At 40.3% G+C, this 11,648-nt stretch overlaps 1 protein-coding gene and 1 non-coding gene across 2 annotated transcripts; both read right to left on the bottom strand.

Annotated features, from left to right (window-relative positions):
* Positions 1 to 3,354: 3,354 nt before the first annotated feature.
* trnah-gug (transfer RNA histidin (anticodon GUG)) lies at positions 3,355 to 3,426 on the bottom strand. The gene has a single exon. It is a non-coding gene; the product is annotated as a tRNA-His (tRNA).
* Positions 3,427 to 5,048: 1,622 nt separating this feature from the next.
* Positions 5,049 to 9,968, bottom strand: si:ch211-284e20.8 (uncharacterized protein LOC563738 homolog). The gene is made up of 7 exons (XM_050054238.1): positions 9,539 to 9,968; positions 9,202 to 9,315; positions 8,946 to 9,024; positions 6,700 to 6,866; positions 6,305 to 6,418; positions 5,985 to 6,119; positions 5,049 to 5,805 (listed from the first exon to the last, which is right to left on the bottom strand). Exons 1-7 carry the CDS (start codon positions 9,734 to 9,736, stop codon positions 5,548 to 5,550), a joined length of 1,065 nt encoding a protein of 354 aa, XP_049910195.1. The 5' UTR covers positions 9,737 to 9,968; the 3' UTR covers positions 5,049 to 5,547.
* Positions 9,969 to 11,648: the final 1,680 nt, after the last annotated feature.

The following is an 11,648-nucleotide window of genomic DNA, read 5'->3' as shown; positions in this document are numbered from 1 at the left end:
GAAAAATACACACTTATTTACAACAAACATAAGAAACAGCTTAGGGATGGCTGAATGAAGCCTCATGAAGCACTTTCTTTATTTTCTGAGCCCACTAGATGGCACTTTTTGTTCAACAAAAGGTTTACAGTAAAACACCCTGAATTGCCATTCTTTGAGCCTCTCTCTTTAAACCAAGCGCGCCATCTAGTGGGCTCAGTAAATGCTTCACGAGGCTCCATTCAGCCATCACTAGTAGAGCTGTGCACAACTTTAAACAATATTGCAGTACATATTGGAACTGAACATACAACATACACAGTACTGTAAATCATTCATGCACATCCAGATGTGACTGTGGAGAAGTGGCTTATCATTGGTTACAACTAATGCTTCACACACCCTTCCTAATCAGTGAAAGCTGAGGTTCACCTGAGAGAAATTGTTCAATTTAGGAGACATTTTCAGGAAAAAATGAAAAAATAAAATAAAATTTGCTTGACAGATTTTGACAACTAGTTCAAAATTTTTGTATGTAATGACTCAAGCAATGAAATGAGGACTATTAGTTTTATAGGGAATGACTATTCAGCATTCATAAGTATAGTTCATTTTGACTGACATGACATAAGTAAATGATAATGTTATAAAACAGCAGAGAATTGTATGAAAGCAATTGATGCATGTCCAAAAGCATTTGCAATTTGTTGGAAGGAATGAGAAACTGCTACTATGATGTGCACAAATGACTAAATGTTGTGGAGGTTGAACTAACAGTTATGAGAATTTTAATTCTGATCAGAGAAATGCACCAAAGCGACTGAGAAAAACTGTATGTTATTTCCAGTTCCTAGGTGTAAACACACATACCTTAACACAAACAGCACTAAGCTGAGCGTTGAAGGCCTCTTGCTCCTCTGTTAGGTTGGGACTAGAGAATCCTTTCACCAGCCAAGGGAGTAATGGATAGGCCGGGTCTCCTGCTATAAGCAGAGGCACCTGGACCCCCTCTACCTCGGCACTGGCTTGGGGATGTCTCTCAGGGAATCTGTTAAAGACAGTCACAATCAGATGTATTTGTCACATGCATATTGTAACAGGCACAATGAACTCTGAAATTTTGGCTGCTGGCTCTTATGGGATTAGGAGTAGCTAGTAAACTGGAAAAGCAAAAAAGTCTGCTTCACAGATATTGTTAATATAAGGTCTACATTAATAGCCAAGCATTCGAATACAGACAGTGAAATTTATTTGATATTTTGATTAGGCTACTACAAAGGTGACTTTCTTTGGGATCATAGCCCTACCTGTACAAGTCCACACAGCTGCGTCGTGCGCACTGCCGGGTGCTCCAACGCAGATGTCCCTGATCTGGTACCGATCATCCACGACTGCCTGTAGGATTATGGAGGGCCACCCCTTTCGGTTCACGTAATCCAGGTATCCGTCGGATGGAGGGAGTAAGGGGACATATTATATTTCTTTAAATGCGCATTTCCCAATGATTTGAATCACTTTTGGTTGGAAACATAGCTAGTGAAATGCTACATGTGAATTTTGCTCAGCTGTTAATGTAGCAGTGTGTGTATAGTTTAGGCTGTTTGTTGGTGTATTAAGGTTACAGGTCAAGCTAAAACATATTATATATATATTTTGGAGTTGGTCCATGTGCTGCTAAATTTAAATAATGTGGTGCAGTTAATTTATTCTGTTGCTTTGTTGTGGTTATTTGGACACTAACAACAAATTTCTTCTAAACCAGGGGCCTGTATCACGAAGCAGGATTAATGTCTTAGCGAGGTAACGTCAGGGTTAACCCTGGGTTTTCGGTCTCACGAAGCCGGTTCAGTTCTTATCGGGGTAGATCACCATGGTAACTTACTCTGAACGGCTATCCTGCTCCGGAGCAGGGTAAGTTTTGGGTTGAGTCTGATCCTATAAAAAGCACCACCCACTGGCCAATCAGCTGTTGGGAAAAAAATGACTCCGCTGACAGAAATGCAGCCCAGTCATGACGGGAAGTTTAATTCATTTGATTGATTTTGATTTGAAAGTTTATTTTGAACATTAAAAAAGAAAAGAAAGCAACAACAACAGACAATGAAAAGATTGTTCAAAAAGGAGTGGAAAGAAGTGGAACTTTCATCCCACCCCTTCATAAGAAAGAAACTGATCATTTGCAGACACTTAATAGCACCATTAATTAGTGCCAACATTTTGTTTTGTTGGAGGAAATGATCCCTGTTAAAGATAATGGGCCTAATTGACAGCTTTGCTGCTGGAAATGTGGAAAGTAGCCTATCATGTCTACACTTCATGGTGTTTGAGGGATTTTCCTTTTTGTTTTTTAAAGAGGGAGACTAGGTATATTTTTGCGCAGCTGTTAATTTCTAACACAGCTCAATATCAGGATGATTTTATTCAGACTATCAATTTGGTGTTGATATGATTTAATTGTGGCGTCAGCTTTAAGCTTTATTGTAGCATATATAACGTTATGACAAAGAAGACCAATTTATCAGACGCAATGATGTTAGACGATAATTGTAATACACGCAATTCATCTGCGCAGCATTGATTTCATGGGATTCAAGGGTGTGATCAGTGTCAGATGTACAGGTACAGGTACTGTAGCTACTTGAACCAGTGATGAGTCATTTAACCTACACATCATTTTATTTGCTGCCTTGTTTTGTCTTGATTTTTCCCTCTCTCCTCCTCTATTCCTTCTTTCCTCACCCGTTTTTTTTTCTTCTCTATTATGTGATTTCATTGATGTTTTGACAGGGGAATTTCTTTGATAAGCTTTTAGTGGCTTCTAACCTCTCCGGCACTTTTCTTTTTTTAATCTTGTAAATGTTATACTGTCTGTTTTTAACATTATGTGCAAATAAACTAATCTAAACTAAAACTAAACATTATTCATCCCGTTATGCGTTGCCACGCATGTTTCCTCCTCCTGCAGCTGCCACGGTGTTGGCCTTTTCTCTAATGTTGCTTTTCTCCTCCTCATATTTTACTAGAATTAATCTCTGATCCTCCCGAGAAATACTGTTTTTCCTCACATATGGCGCTCTGTGAGGACGCTCAGTGACGCTGCGCTTCTCTCATGATTGTGATTGGTCCGCTGTGTGCGCGTTCACGGCTCTTGATAAAGCAACTCTGGGTTGAGTTACCGAGTTGATATCCAGCGTCGTGATACCGATTATCCTGATTGCCATTGTTAGGGTTAGTCAACCCAGGATAGGTCTGGGTAACCCAGGAAAGGTTGATCTCGCTTCGTGATACAGGCCCCTGGGGTGAAAGTGCTTTTGTAGAGTCAAACTGTAATACCAAGAACTTTTTAACATACAGAAACAGAGTATCTCAAAATCCTGCCGTGACCCGGATTCGAACCGGGGTTGCTGCGGCCACAACGCAGAGTACTAACCACTATACGATCACGGCGAGCTGCTGTTAAGCCTGTAAGCAATGAATAAACACCTGCTGCAGAGCAGCGTGACGTGTCAGAGAAGGCCTTTGTTACTGGAGGCTATTATTTGTTACTGGAGGCTATTACTGGGTTTTTATGTTATGTTCTTAGAGGATATAATCTCCATCTCAGAGTTAGGATCTTAATTCAGCCTAAGGTAAGAAAGAGTCTTAACTGTAACACACATTAAACTTAAAGATAATGGAATCACAAAAATATCTCAATAGATATTATTGTTGTTAAAGAAAAAAAATAAATGAACAATTATTTCATTAACAGTATTGATTCAAGTTGCACTGGGTGGTAGCCTTATACAGATGGTAGGCTAATTAGTGTTTTTAGTTTTAGTGTGTGATTGTAACTGACAATGTGTGCTACACTTACCTACATTAATCTCACTACTCTTGGTTGGATATGATTTTGCAAATCCTACAACTCAACAGGCCTACCAGTCTGTTCATTAGCAGGTGAGTAAAACAACAATCAAAGGGTTCTCCTTATGTTTCACTAACTTAACTTCAAATTAATGACATTAAAATAATATGATTCCTCACTGTGACAGACATCCTCCGAAGGACTCCACTACAGCAAAACCTGCCTCTGAGGCAGCTGACCAACAGACCAATTTTTAGTGGATGTCACAGGTACGTCACAGCAGTTGCGCATGCATGCTGGTGGCAGATAAACAGCAGACACCAATGAGAAACGGCTGAGATATCGGGAATAAAAATGTCTTCTTGTGCTGTTGGACATCGTAACAGGGATACAAAAAGAGATAACCTTCATTTTTATAGAAAATCGTAGCCAAGGACGCTGTTTGAAGCTAAACGAAGACCTTTATGGTTGCTAGAATTTGATGAATACAAAAATCTACATGACATTCACATAAGCCATTCATAGAGCCATACAGTTACAGCATGAAATACTATTTAGGCCCATATTCAGATACACCTAGTGGCAGCAGTATTTACTTTGTTCTAAAGTCCATTAAACAGTGAAAACAAGTTAATACTAGTCAAGACATTAAGTGCAGTTGCCATCATTATATAGTTGTTTAACTTATTTATGTCTTGTATAGCTTTGTTTGACCGCAAAGTACAGAACTGTATGCATCGAGAGATTTGTGTGTCTTGCACTATTCTTTCTTATAGCTGCTAGGTTTGATCACAAGGTGTATGAAAATGTGCGGCCACTGTAACGTTGGCATTGCTAAGGGTTAGTTTGTAAGTGCAAATCAATGACATTAAAATAAAATGATTTCTCACTTTGACAGACTCCACTGCAAAAACTGCCTCTGGGGCAGCTGAACAATAGAGGGCGCAAGTGCAGAGCCTCACCACCAACTAAATTTAGCTTCATTGAGTCAGAAAGCTTGAACCTTTAGATTACATTAAACATGTAAAATCAGAGAAAATATTGTTCTCAAAAGGCTTGAAAGGAATCAACTGTACAGTTAAAGCCTGGTATATGTTGATAAGTCAGTTAAAGTAACACATTCGTACTGTACACATTTTTACCTTCCATATAATGTGATACATTGATATATCAGTCTTTGGAAGATAACAAAAATATGGAAAACACCATGCAGCAAAGTAAGTGCTTGCCAACTTGATTTTACTGTTTTACAGTGATAAATTTACAGTGCAACATGCAAAGTTATTACTAATGGATTTTGTTCCTCCTATTATTCCTCCTCACCATTAAATATGTTGAATAAGCTAAGAGCAATTCCTGTTTGCAGTATACCAATACTAAATAAAACTTAAAAAAACAATTATTCTCAGGAAAGTTATGGAGTAATAAGAAGAGTCTTTTTTTCTATTACTTCTAAGCAGATTCATGGATGTTTATTCACAAAGTATCATCTCTTGTGACGTCTGCAGCTAAATAATACCCATGTGAGAAAATGATACAATTTACTTCTATGTAAATGCTTTAATCAGTTAATGTAATCTGATTATTTACAAGGATTAATTACTGTCCTTCCATATTTTACTTCTAGGTTACAATTTCTTGTCCTTCTTAATTAATTACAACATGCAGGAAAAATGTAGCTTGAGTAACTGATCAAAGTTAAACTGTCCTGGTCTAGCCAGTCAGAGCCTGAGTCTGTCTAAACCCAGATTGTGTCTGTGTGGGCCAGGGCAGGAGCTGGCTGCTGGGGCAGATCGGACAGGGGCAGGCTGATTGACCACAGTCCCGAGGGTGCCCCGAGGCTTGGAGACAGTGAGGTCTGAGCTGGATGTGACTGAGTGCATGTGCTCATGGGGGTGCAGGTGTGTGTGGTTGTGGGGCTGATGCTCAGTGTGTTCACTGTCTGCTTTTGCATGGGCCTGCTCCTCCACAGCGGCAGCCTGCAGGGGATGAGAAAAGAGACAGTATGGCAAACAGTTTCTACTGATGTCAGGAAATTGCAAAGGAACACATTAAAGAAAGTGGTGAGATTGAGAGCAATGAGATAACAGAGATACAACTAATACATTAGAATAGTTGGTTTGATGTTAAATGTTAAAGATCAGATCTGAGGAAGCACCTGAGGTTCGTAGATCTCACAGTTCACCTCTACAGGTTTCCGGTTCTGAAATGAGCTGTCCTTTTTTCCGACAGGGAGTCGGATTTCAAACTGCTCCTCGTGGGCCATGTGTGTGCCCAAACAGAAGCCTCTATGCTGAGAGAAAAAAAATCAAGAATAGTTGAGTCTGGATTTACAACTTGGCAACATCATGTTTGGAGCCTGAAAAGATTCAGTAATGGTGGGGCCTTTGGGTGGAACCAAGAGTAAGAACACTAAATTATGTATTAAAGCATTGCTAATATTTTGTGTGTGTGTGTGTGTGTGTGTGTGTGTCTTACAGCAAACTGACAGTTCATAGGTGGGCAGTTGCTTAGTTCACTTTCCTCTGTTTTCTTTGAACACACCGTCTCCACAATGGTGAATTCCACAAAGTAGGATGGACCAACAACCCACTGACAAAGCACATAAAGATACAATGCATACACACATACACAGACATGTGTAAGTTTTCTACAAACCGTGAACTATTTACCAGAGATAAGAATTCTTCAATAATAAGGTAAGAAAGCCTAATTTTGGATGTAGTTCAGTCAAGATTTCTGAACATATTTTTTCACTCAGGGGGTTATTACTAAATATAATCAATCTGATAAAAGGGCACCATGTACAACATCAAAACTCATCCTTGATGCTTTCCAAAATAACTTGATTATTTTTTTTATTTTGTCTTAACCTGTGAACTAGCTTTCATAATGTTCTCCAGAGTAAAGTAGTTGGCCAGGCGGCTCTCTTCGTTGAACCTCTGCAGGGAGAGATTGGCTGTCTCCTTGATGACCGGCTCGTTCAGGTTGTCAGCTGTGGGACAATCTGGACACACATCCACCACTGCGGTAGCAGGAACTGAAACACAAGAATTAACAGGCTCAAAGGTCAGTGGAAAGTAGCTGAGCCAAAATGTTTGTTGAAGATTTAAAACAGCCATGTTTACTTGCCTCAGGGAGGTATTTTGGGCAAGAAAATTTCCAGAGAAAGAATGCGGTGTATGTCAGCATCTTTATTTTATACCTCACTCACATTTACAAAATCAAAACAGCAAGGTGCAGACCTTTTGTGTTTTTGTGTTAAATAAAATTCCCAGTTTTGAATGCTATCAGACCATTAAATGGCTGTTATCAGTGGTTAGCCCCACAGTTATGGGTGGGAAGTGTTCCTGCCAGTATGTTTAAATTGTCGTTATCAGTGCAGTAAATGGCTTTTCAGTTTCAGTTTCAGTTTCATTAGGTTTAGGCGCTAAAACTGGTGGTGGTTAGGTTTAGAAAAAGATTGTGATTTGCGTTAAAATAAATATGTTTGTTTCATGACATAACGTGATGTAAGTTCAGCGATGCAAACAGTTGTATGGTCGAAAAAGAGAGAGCTTGTCGAAGCAACATTCTGAATATTAAAATACACGAACACTCAATTTTCCTCATTCTGCAAACGAACAAATTTGAATGTTTCAGCAAAACTACCAAACAGAGTGCAGTTCAACCTACCTCTTTCCACAATTTCTTTTTTATACCAGCTACAAGGTCCTTTCTCAATCTAGAATTGATATAAAATGCGGAATGTTTCTGGAATGTTTGCGTTGTTTGGCATGAAAATGACAACCTTAAAAATAGCCAGAGGCCACTGTAGTTAATCTGTATATTATGCATGGACTTATCAGCGTTTCATAAGCAACCGTTTCAAAATTACTTTACAAGTACATTGTATTTACTGCTCTTGAACTCTACCAAACCAACTAGCCCACCAAAACGTGGGAAGAATAAATGAATGAATGAAAATGAAAGTAAAGAAGTTGCATATAAGAAGCCATTTTACTTTCCCTGACAGTGCTGGTATGCTGAACAAGATCTGAATGATGAGTAGATATTTCACACAGAATCTGAATCTGTACACTGCCTTTGAATCGTCCCCCTTTTGAAGTCGAATCTTTTAATCCTCTCTCTTTCTACAAATCTTTATTGTATTCTTTCCATATTTTGCCCCCTTGTTAGCGAAATAGTTAAAGAACCTCCATTAATCACGCAATTTAAATGTGAAAAGTCTCATTGACTGACCGTCACTTTTGTGTATGCGGAGAAGGAGAGGGGTGGAGGGAGCGGAGCTGTGGAAACATCCTGCAGTCCAACATACTATCATGCTTTTAAATAACTTATTAGACAGATATATATAGAGAAAGGCGACATTTAGAGAGCAAGCCCAAATAAGCAACTCCACTTTAGAAACAAACCCAAAAAAAACACAACCCGCGACTACCAATATTTGTAAGGGACTCTACAAAACAACAAGCCCAAAGTCGTGGCTTATAAGCGGACCTGACAACCCTGCCCTATGTGTAGCGCTCTATGATCTTTGATCCAGCAGCACATCATCCAAATGAAAACAAGTGGTTCACACATTACACAGTTGATTTGCGCGCAGCATTGTCATCTGCTCATTTCGTTTGTGTTAGTGGAATTACTAACCAGACTCTTGCACGGCCATGCAAACTCCTCGGATCTACACTATTCCCACAAGTCACCCAAATTGACATGAAAAAAGCGAGAGTCGCCGAAAGTTAAGTATGTATGTCAGCTTTGACTTTTGATTTCACAAAGGACAAGTCCTGGGTTTCTTTGACCCAACTACCACCCTGACGCACCCCGGCCTCCTGTCGCTCTTTCTCCAACGTCACATGACTTCCTTCTTTGGCTCCCGTCATAATTGCTATGTTCACTTGAGGCTGCTGCCTTACAGTTAACATGTTTGTACATATGCCCCTGATGACCATTTAATGATTTGATAACGGCTTTCTGAACCAACTAGTAGGTGTAGCAGGCCCCTTCCCATATATGTATGAGGCTGACAACCACTGATTACAGCCATTTAATCCAGTGATAACATTCAAGCAAGTGAAAGAATCCCAAATGAGTCAAAATAACTCAACTGATCTACCTTCACGAAGTACACAGGAGTAGCTTTGAAGTTTGACTTGAGAGTCAACGAAGACAGATACCTCACACTCTCCATACACCTGAAGGACACAAACACAGAGACATGCAGTATATATAAGTATAGACACAAGGACACATAATGAAACAGAGAGGGTAACATAGGTATTGTACGCCAGTGTTAAACTAAGCATCATTTTGGTATCAGTATAAAACCAAATATCTTGAAGAGTGAAGATACGCCACTATGTGGTACTTACTGGAACACTACTAATATCTCTGACTTCACATTGTTTCCATGGTTTCCTGCTGGTGATATGGCATTTAGTTTCCATGACATCAATGGTCAGTTTGTAGAGCGACCCATCTTTCTCCTGGACGCACACACAGACACATACACACACAAGTGCACACACACAAACTTCAGTGTTTCTTTTCATATTTAAATAACAATTCTTATGTTAGTTTTCTTTTTTTGTGGCTCTGCAAGCAAGGTGGCTGGTCCACTCCCTCTCTGCAAATACTATTGCATCTACTGTCACATTGTTGCAAGATCTACTCATATTTCTGTTTGTGTTTGTGTGTGTTCGCTCTCACCGTGTCAGGAGTGTGAGAGAGGTCGTACAGTCTGTTGAGACTCAGGATGTATCCGTCTGTCCGGTCCTGGTTGATCTGCTCCAGGGCCTCTTCTGCCACCCTCACTGCCTCAGGGCTATTGCAGCCTGGATGGTCTGACCTTGCTCTTCCCTCCTGCTGCAGCAAAGCCAGACAGAGGACCAGCAGGTACACACTCATCCTCAAACACACACACAGATTAAGACAAATAAAAAACCCTATTTTTATCCAGTGGAGCCACTAAAGCCTATCCTGGAAGATATTAACATTTAACACAGGCCTGGTTTGTAAATCTTCCTTTGCAATACATGTAATCCAAGTTTTTCCAGACAGAGTTTGGACAGAGACGTAAGGCTGATGCTGGACTTTCCCCTCTTTCCCAAAGAATGAGCAAACAGCTGCTATCTGCTGCTCTGCAGGCCAATGGCTGGCTCACACTGACTGAAGGGTCATAGTGCACTGGGGAACAGGGGAAACAAATTAAATCAAAGGAAAGCTCCTTAAGTACAGCACACCTAATTTACTATCCTCACTGAAAATAATGCAAGAAATTTCAGAGAGCCTTGTTTAAAGAAGCACCTCATCGAAAACCTCCTCTAAGTTCCTTGTCATCAGCGGCAGAGCAGGGGGTGGCCTCTGGACTTTTAGCCCTAAATGATTTTTACAATAGCCTGAAATCTATGCTATTCCTTCAGGAAATCTAATATAGTTGAGTGAATGCTCTCCTGTGGCTTAATTTTCGACTCAGAGTATTGAAGACCATATTTACTTGGCATTGCTGGGGTCCCTGATTTTGAAGTTATAGCAGCCCAGATTATTATGGCATGGATTCAAATGTAGCAGATTTGTCAGCTGAACATTCATTTTGTGAACTCTACTCCAGCAGAGTATAATAAAAACAGGTGTCAGAATAAGTAATGTCCTTGACGCCCAATTCCTACCCTGCTAATGTTATATAACTTGAAAATAGTACCATCAGGCAGTTTTTTTCCTCTTTTTAGGTTGCAGGAGTGAAAAATAGTCATGCTCAACTTTAGTTGTTATGTTTTCAGAAGGACAAAGACAGCAGGAGAACAATTGGATACAAAATAGGATGTAGGCTCTATACAGGCCCACTGTCTTGAGGGGTCAAATGGTACAGATGACCCCAGGACACAAATTAGCATTTCCTAGGAGAGCGAAGGCATGACCCGCCCTACTCTCTCTCTCTGGTTGGCCGGTACTTATTGCCTTCATTGGTTGGATTGGTTAGGTTTATGCAAGAGGATTTGGATTGGTTTGGGTAAGGGTAAGAATGACAGGTTAAGCCAACCAGAGGCAGAGTAAAACCTCTTTTCTACAGCACAAAACACCCACTAACATCTCCCTTTTTAATGTAATGGGAAAGTTTACAATCTGCCTTCTCACCCGGGTCAAATGACTGCAGGAGTCACTGGTGTTTAGTGACTTTGGCTCCATTTGGCATAGATGTAAACACAACAACTTGGGGAACGCGCTAAGTTTAGCCCCTTAACTGGTGAGATGTAATGACCTGCCACCAAAAAAATACTGTCCTTTTCCACCCAAGCAGCACACAGACATTGTTACACATTAGTGTGCATTGATTTTGAAAGAGAGGCTGAATAGATAAGGGATATATAAAAAAAATTAGAACATGGCACTCTTAAATACTTGATTCTGATTGGTCAATCAACAAAATTCTGTGGTGTTTATTTCTTGAGGTATCACCGCTGCTCTGCTGCTCCGTGGCTAGGGACGCCATAGCAACGGCCTTAGACTGAGGAGCATCAAAATCAGTTAACGTTAGTCCACACAGGCCAAATAGGATCGGAGTGTAAAAATGCAGCATTTTCAGGACATCACTTTAAACTAGGCTGACCAAACGTCCTCTTTTGCCTGGACATGTCCACTTTTCACATCCTGTCCGGGGCGTCCGGGGGGTTTTTATAAACTGATGATAATGTCCGGTTTTCCGTGTGTTTGTGTGTGTGTGTTAGAGTGTGGCAGGGGCAGCATATTTCTGTCCGAACCCGAACCGAGCCCGACATTATTTAATGACCAAAGCACTGAGTTTGTGTCACACAGTGGTTAC

Source organism: Epinephelus moara, chromosome 10 (genome assembly GCF_006386435.1).
Source record: "Epinephelus moara isolate mb chromosome 10, YSFRI_EMoa_1.0, whole genome shotgun sequence".
Lineage (NCBI taxonomy): Eukaryota > Metazoa > Chordata > Actinopteri > Perciformes > Serranidae > Epinephelus > Epinephelus moara.
This window is presented reverse-complemented; position numbering and strand designations above follow the sequence as displayed.

Excerpts from the sequence above, each read along its gene's own strand:
- si:ch211-284e20.8 (XM_050054238.1), bottom strand. The coding sequence starts at position 9,736 with ATGAGTGTGTACCTGCTGGTCCTCTGTCTGGCTTTGCTGCAGCAGGAG. Across the intron at positions 9,025-9,201 it reads GAGATATTAGTAGTGTTCCA|GTGTATGGAGAGTGTGAGGT; the intron begins GTAAGTACCACA and ends TGTGTCCTTCAG. Across the intron at positions 6,867-8,945 it reads CTCCTGTGTACTTCGTGAAG|TTCCTGCTACCGCAGTGGTG; the intron begins GTAGATCAGTTG and ends CTTGTGTTTCAG.